We start from the raw sequence: 8,100 nt of genomic DNA on the forward strand, positions 1-8,100 counted from the left end.
GCTTCCCTGTGCTTTGTTAGAGTTCTTCTATAGTTTTGAACAGTTATTTTAATATTTTAGTTAATTCTGCAACCATTCGATCAGTGCTGAAATTGCCTAAAATTGCGTGACCTACCTGCCTTGTTCCCTTCTAGCAGTGTTTTTTTTTTTTTTTGCATTCGCTGGGCTGACAAATATGGGGAAAAAAGACCTCGAAACTCACTTTGATCAAACTGCCGTCCGCAAGCTCGGACGACACTCTTCAAACTGTACGCCCTATAATATGCTCCCTGACTGTGTTTCAACTTGAGCCCGCTTGAGGTTCCCTGCATTCCTTTACAGTAATTCCACTGTTGTTATTTACTGAGCCAACCCGATTCTGTCGCTAAGTAACCGTCATGCATGCTCAACACAGTGAGTTTCGACCAATGGCAGAGGTCTCCTTTCTCGTAGTCATCAGCTCAGCAAATGGAAAAAGAAAGAGACCTTTGCTAGCAGTGGACCTGCCTAGACCACCTTTGTTCCTTAATTACCAGAATTGTGTTATGTAAGATGAACACTAAATAAAGATTGATTGATTAACATTATAAAGCTTTACAACGGCGTTGTAAAACGTAGTTAATGGAGCGTGACTCGTAAAAGCTATCCTCTATATGTCGTGTTATTTTGTAAACAATATGCAACGCAAACGAGACATGAATGGACTATATTCTAAAAATTCGAACTGAGTTCCTTTATCATTGTCTTTAATATTGTCTGCTTACAGTTATATCCTTCATGTCGCGTTGAGTGCTACACAAGTTGGTTGTATCAGATGGTACGTTAGTCACCATTGCATGGTTTTGTTATTGTACTGTGTCTTAAATATAAATACCTGCAGGAACTGCGACATTAACTGAAGTTTAACGATTGCGTGAAGCAGAGCAGACAAGAACCAATTAATTAACCCAAAAATAAAACAAAGTGCGGCAATCAGATACGTTGACATCAGCCGAGTGCTCTCTCTCTAACCCTGCTCACCAATTTCTAGCCATGAACTCTCCCTATAGTTACACTGTATTTCTGAGAAGTATTAACTTACGTTTTAACTCTTGCTAATACTGCTGGAATTGATGTAATAGCCACAGTGACATTTCCAATGGCATAGATAATGGAAACATACAGTATGGTCCTAAAAAATCAAACATAACTCATGAGTGGTACAACTGTTCAATACAATTAAAATTTAATATATTAATAATTATTGCCATAGTAATAACAGTATTTGCAGCCAGCAGCAACAATAGCATGTTGCATCAGCAGTGCTCAGCAATTCTTAACAGCTGCAATTGATCCAACGAAGTAGCAAAGTATAACAAAGACTAACAAGTTGACATATTAAACAAAGTAGCAGTTTCAGATGCAGATCTTCCTCATGCAAACCAGTGTAGACTGTGGCTACCAACTTCTTTACCTTTTTCAGGATGAATGGGTTTACACGTATCTGGTCCAATTCTTCTTGAGTATCTTGAGATTTTGTTTATTATCTCAAACATTATTTCCTAATTATTTCTTACTTGTATTTTCCAAGCAAGCTGTCAGCTAGCATTGCTCCAAACAACGGGCTGAAATAACAGAGCATGTTGAAGGCGTGATATATTGCAGTTGCAGAATCATCATCCATCTTCAACATTTGCGTCAGATATATGACAAGAATAGCTGAAAAAATATCATTAAAAACAAATTAATCAGGAATTACAAGTGTTCAAGTATAAACCAAGGAAATTCTACAAAGGAGGTCTCCATGTCAAAAACTTGCATCTCAGATCTCTTAACCCTTTCACGTTCCCTAAATTGGCCATACTTACACGTAGTATTTTACTGTCTAACGCCAGACAATTTTATTCGTCAATGGGGAACCCCCAGGAGTCAATGGGTATAATCCATTTCATCAACTTACAGCAATCTGACTAAAAAAAACTATTCAAAACACAAACGAGTGACTGTCAATACTCCTGCCTGTGTTTTATTCTTACTTATTTGTGGGAGGTGCAGTGGCCTCATGGTTAGTGTGCTTGACTCCGGAGCGAGTGGTCCGGGTTTGGGTCCTGGCTGGGGACATTGTGTTGTGTTCTTGGGCAAGACACTTTACTCTCACGGTGACTCTCTCCACCCAGGTGTATGAAATGGGTACCAGCGAAAAGCTGGGGGTAACTCTGCGATGGACTGGCATCCCATCCAGGGGGGAGTTAAAAATACTCCTAGTCGCTTAATGCTATGGAAACCGGGGATAAGCGCTGGCCATTGACTTAGAAAGCACTTTCCATTTCTGATAAAACCACCCTTTGAGAGCAAGGATTACTTTCAATATTGTTAATTAAATTGCACCCACAACAAATTTAGGTAAAGCTCAAGAACATAAAACCTCCCTGATAAGCCAACTTAAACAAGCCTTAAATTCTGTACTGCAATCATGGTGCACAACAGCAACAAGTCTATGTGAAAGTATGAACATTATCTTACCATGCATTCCATAGTAAGAAAATCTTTCGCAGAACTCATTTCCCAGGATATACCATACCGCACTGGGGTAACCAGTCTTGTGAAATACATTCTTAAACAAGGAGGGAATAACCAAGTATTAATATATTAATACTGGTAAACAAGTCATTACTTAAGATAACCAGGTTCAGCAAGAAGGTCACAGTGGTGATTACACACAGTATTATGGGGATACAAATTAATATAAATACAATGTACATGTATACACCGCGCACCGGTGGCTCAGTTGGTTGAGCACCGGGCTGTCACACGGGAGGTCGTGAGTTCAACTCCGGCCGGACCAACACTCAGGGTCTTTAAATAACTGAGGAGAAAGTGCTGCCTTTGTAATTACATGTGCAAATGGTTAGACTCTCTAGTCTTCTCGGATAAGGACGATAAGCCGGAGGTCCCGTCTCACAACCCTTCAATGTTCATAATCCTGTGGGACGTAAAAGAACCCGCACACTTGTCGTAAAGAGTAGGGCATGTAGTTCCCGGTGTTGTGGTCTGGTCTTTCTGGTCTGGATAGGGTAGGGTGGAGCACCTCGCATAGGACCTCAAGTCCTGTTCGTGCTCCTTCCCTCTGGGCAGGTTTGCCCAGTAGAAAGAGACAAACCAGATGTCTCGTAAAACATATATGTGATATGCTCGTGATCTAGAGCTTCAACTACGAACAGCGACAATGATCCCTCCCTGTATACTATCAGATGCTCCTCCAAGATATGTCACTTATTGCCATACAAACACATGGGTGGGGAATGTACAGTTCACGCACATTTGAATACTATTTTTTTTATTACCTTTATTTTGTCCAGTTTTGACTGTGGTCTTTTTTCCTCCTCTTCGTTTTCTTCATTTTCTATTAATGGTAACACAAACCAATAACAGGAAATAATGCAATTACATGTATTATCAGTATATATTGTAGTTAAAATATTTCCGTGATAAATTAAAAGTTAAATTTAAAACTACTTTATTTTTTTCTCTTCTTTGTTTCAGATAATGAAAATGTCTATAAGAAAAAGGAAAAGTTAAAAACAAACTACTAGAATAAGTCTGAAAATTTTTTTAAAGTGGTTAAATGCAATTTAACCTTAGGCTAGTTTTCCTTGCGTTTAGGTCCACAATTGGAGCAGTTTGCTTAGTGGTCAGGCCGGTTCATTCGTACATGCACAGGCTTACATTGGTCAGCAGTCTCAGTGTAGCAGAAATTTGGAGCTACGACAGGAGAGTGTTGTGCAGTCTTCATTTTTTAGCAGTTGTTCTCAGCATTAGCATTCTATTATTTTTCTGCTTGTCACTTCCATGACAAATCACGTCTCAGTCGACGAACAACAGCCTTTCCACTGACATGTGGCTGGTGACCCCTTTGCCTGTTTCTTCTTCGACAGCAACACCATCAACACCCACTTTGCCAAGCACCTGGGCAAGTGCATCCTCCGCCGCTACGTGTCTCAGCAGGGAGATGCCGGCCCAGACCATGTCTAAAGCCCTATCAGATTGTTTACCCCAAATTATTACCGCAATTCAGGTTCAGTCTCAAAGTGTACTGTCAAACAAGTCACGCAGTCAGCACTTCATTCAGCTCATCCTCATTGGTGTCATTTACTTTTTTTTAACCAAGAAAATTTCTTTAACTACAACATACTGCATACATACACTTTATGGTTTGGATATTTAATGTGTTGAACTAAATGTTAGATTCCACTGTTCCTCAGAGGAACTGCAAACAAGTTTTGCCCATTTATCCAATTTATAATATTTCTCCAGAATTTGGTCAAGCAACAACCCTAATTAAAGGAATCCTTTCCAGAACAAGGCATTACAACTACAATACACTACTCAAATACAAAGACACGACTGGGTATATTATTTCAGATTATCCCGACCCTTTTTACTTGAAACTAAAAGAATCTATAATTATTGTGAGTATTGAAATTGGGCTTGAAACTTGATTTTCAAAGTTGTCGAGGATCGCCTTCCTTAAAGGGCCTAGGTCACGCAATTCTAGGCAATTTCAGCACTGATCGAATGGTCATAGAATTACCTAAAATATCAAAATAACTGTTCAAAACTATAGAAGAACTCTAACAAAGCACAGGGAAGCCAAGAAGGGACATGGATGGACAAAACTGGAGAGGATTGAAATGGATTGAATTTGGGTAAATTTGAAAAACGTTGGCCCACCTTTTTTCAAATTTATATCAGTCTATATCAAAATGTCATTTACACAGCTGGAAAATCCTTCTCAGTTGTTATGTGGCCGTGATTTTGCAAATAAAAGACTCTTGCTCTGCCAATTTGATGTTTAGAGCTCATAATTAACAAAATTAAACAAAATTACCAAAAATAGCGTGACCTAGCCCCTTTAAGGATGAGTAAATGTTCAAAGAAAAACTTCATTTGACTTTAAAAAAGTTATAAAAACCCTAAATATACTTTTCAAATGAAATATGTTTCTAAATTGAATGGTGCAGTTCATGAGTTGTCATTGGGCTGTGGAATTAAAGCAACAAGGTGGTTTAGTTTGGAAGGGAAAAAAAATTGTACGGAATCTGGATACTAATAATGTTTATTTGAGGCCTCCCAAAAAAAAGGTAATTTAGTCACTTTATTTAACGTTGGTAGTTCCTTCAGCTACGAGGCTGGTATAATTCAACAGAAGCCAACAAATGAATGCACACTGTTGCAAAACAATACAATATATTTTTTTAGCATTTCCTCAATATGGTAGCATGGATATAAATATGTATCCAGTTAACACCATTACTCTTATAGAAAACAAAAAACATTTGTGGGGACAGACATCAAACATTTCAAGTGAACTTTATCATTTGGGAACTATAAATTAAGCTTACTAAGTGAAACGTTTACTTCCATGTCGCTGTAGTGCCTTCCTTAGTCTTATCTCAGTTTTATATTGCTTTCAGATTTCAAAATATAATTTAATATGAAAGTTCTGAAAACATTATTTTAATAGAAGGCCATCCAAAGGTCATGCTTTTGCCTTAAGCAAAAATTCCTTACTTACAATCCCCTGTAATTAATGCAAAAAAACGAACTATCAAAAAATAATGTAAATTCGAAAACGATAATTAACGAAAATTCCCGGCGTGGGCTGCCAGCAGATGGTTTGTACAATGTATAACAGGAATAATTTTTTTCAAGATCAAACTGCATCCATTTCTTCGTTGACAGGACAAAAATTATGGCTTAAGATTCGTCCCCAATTTCGTTAAGATTTTGGCGCAGAAATGTATTTTGTTAACCAACAAAAACAATAAACATCAATTCAAAATTGTACAAGCATTGCGTTAAAGCTTGATCGCTATAAGGGCGAAAAAATAGATTTAACAGATTAAAAAACATAAAGCCTTTTCACAACTGCCCAGAAAGCCGATCTCAAGTTTTTCTCCCCACTGGTGATTCTAACTTTTGATCGCCCAGCATGCTTGATCATTAGCAAAGCGGTCAAAAATTGTTCCACTTCCTATATCAGCTTACATACATCAGATGAAATTAACTATTTGCTTTCACTTTATTAAGGCAATTTTTTTTACCTTGGATGTTTTTCAGTTCTTCCTCTGTGTCTGTATCATTCAGTGGCTTGTATACAGCGGTAGACATCTCATTCAATGGTTGGGTCTCCACTTGGCAGGTAAAATGAGTGTTTTAAATTTCGAACAAAACTTTCTCAATTTGGTCAGAAACCAAAACAAAACACATCAATAGAGGCGGCGGTGACATTTTGAGAACCCAAAAAATATTTTGTCGATCGTTCCCTGGGATACTGTTTTTGCCTGGTAAAAATAAAGATATTACAGTGAAATTACCTTCAGATAAATTATGGATTACTAAGATGAATTTACCTTTCTGCCGACAAAAAGTAGCCTCGGCGGAATCTCCAAACAAAACGAACGATCACGATCCACGCATCCACTCGAGGGGATGTCCGCTGGACCATAATTGTTTTTTTTAAATCGGCTCGACAATCGGCTCTCATTGTTGAAGAGTTTTGAAGCAAGCAACCGTGGACAATCTTTCCTGTCCGCGGTGTACGTTGGATCAGTGGCTTGATCTGATCGGATCGGCGTAATTACAAGTTGAGAAACTAAATATTTTAAGCAAGAGCCGATACAACGTAGATTTGATTTTAGTGGTGTATATTCATTGTTGAAGTTTTTGTCCAAGCGCAGATACCAGTGGCCGGGGTGATGGTTATGGTCGATTTGAGCAGCCTCCTACACTCCTATAGCCTGCAGAGCAGGCGTTTTTTGGCAGGTGGACGCTTGTTCAAGGTCTAACGTTCGTAAAAGGCCGCCATTTTGAAAGCACACGGCCCCTTCCCCCTCCCCCACTACTATTTCGTACTGTCCTCCTCTCACTGAGTGCAATTTTTTTGACTGGCCTCAGGCTTGCTATCCAAGATAGGTCAGCCAATAATTCAAATACTCCTGCTTTGCAGGCTACACTCCTAACTATGCAGAGTTATTTATTTTGGCTCGTCACGCAATAGTTAACAAGGAAAGATTGTGTGACGACAAAAAAGTCGTCGTCGACAAAAACGGTCACTCTCAAAATATAACTTTGCACTATCGTAAGGTTTTCGTGATTAGCCCATCTCGTTCGTGTCGTACAATATGGGCGAAGTATGCTAAAAATAAATTGGTACAAGCGGTTTTAAGAGTAAATATTAATATCAAGAATGAAAGGTTCACATTCGTCGTGAAAACCGCAAATTTGAAATTTGACGATTTCACCTCGTTGTTGTGGAGAGTCAAAAATTTGTGTTAAAATGCATGCCACTCGTGCAGCACGATTATTTATCCTCGTTTAAGGACGTTCGCGCGAAAATCTTCATAAATTACTTATTCCAAAAATGAAAAAAAAAAATGGATTGGGGGGGGGGGGAGGGGTGGGGTCACCGAAATACCCTAATTTCGATAGATGGGTCATCATAACGAGATGTAGCCTCATCTACTCATCTGTTAAAAATGATAAAAATAATATGTTACAGTGAATGTTTCTGTGCATAGAAATATAGGAGTGGGTTTTTTAGATATTTGCATGCCGCTGGGGATGTCGTAAACAGGAGGGAGCGTTTTCGCAAGCGCTACCTGTTGTAACCATTCCCGGAACTCAGGACACAAGGAAAGATAATTTTTAAAAAAAGATAACTTTACATTGTGATTTTTTTCATTTCATCATATTATGCAGATTGTAAGAAGAACAAGTCAGTTTATGTCTTAAAAAATAGGGGTCACCTATGATCTAAACGAGTAAAATTGATGTGATGTTGCGAAGCTCTTGGAAAATTTAGATTGTCACGATTTTGCGTGACCTGTCTGCGAAGGACTGGAACCCAAGACTGGATCGATCGATGAAAGGTTTTATTAAAAAAAAAACTTTCTGAAGCATAGCAACGAAGATTCCACCCTGCTAGGTGAGCCTCCTTTTGTCTTTTTATTTACTGAGGAGGAGAAAAGTAGGCTCTGCCTGAATCGCGTCAACTCTTTGAAGCCGCTGCAGCCCGAATTTCTGGACTAGTCAATCTTGTTTTCTCTCGTCAAACCGGTTTTTCCAGTGCGAGCGTCCGTT

General features: G+C 38.7%; 1 protein-coding gene across 1 annotated transcript in view; it reads right to left on the reverse strand.

The window, feature by feature from the left end:
- The window catches only part of LOC138049619 (solute carrier family 15 member 2-like), a 26,442-nt gene extending 20,002 nt beyond the window's left edge, over positions 1-6,440 (reverse strand). Inside the window, exons 1-6 of the mRNA XM_068895994.1 lie at positions 6,372-6,440; positions 6,063-6,302; positions 3,303-3,361; positions 2,482-2,572; positions 1,536-1,677; positions 1,061-1,150 (exon numbers count right to left, since the gene is read on the reverse strand). Coding sequence (XP_068752095.1) covers positions 1,061-1,150; positions 1,536-1,677; positions 2,482-2,572; positions 3,303-3,361; positions 6,063-6,129 — 449 coding nt within the window. The 5' untranslated portion in view covers positions 6,130-6,302; positions 6,372-6,440. The remainder of the gene's footprint in view (positions 1-1,060; positions 1,151-1,535; positions 1,678-2,481; positions 2,573-3,302; positions 3,362-6,062; positions 6,303-6,371) is intronic.
- Positions 6,441-8,100: the final 1,660 nt, after the last annotated feature.

The sequence above is a fragment of the Montipora capricornis genome, chromosome 5 (assembly GCF_036669925.1).
Source record: "Montipora capricornis isolate CH-2021 chromosome 5, ASM3666992v2, whole genome shotgun sequence".
NCBI classification, from domain to species: domain Eukaryota; kingdom Metazoa; phylum Cnidaria; class Anthozoa; order Scleractinia; family Acroporidae; genus Montipora; species Montipora capricornis.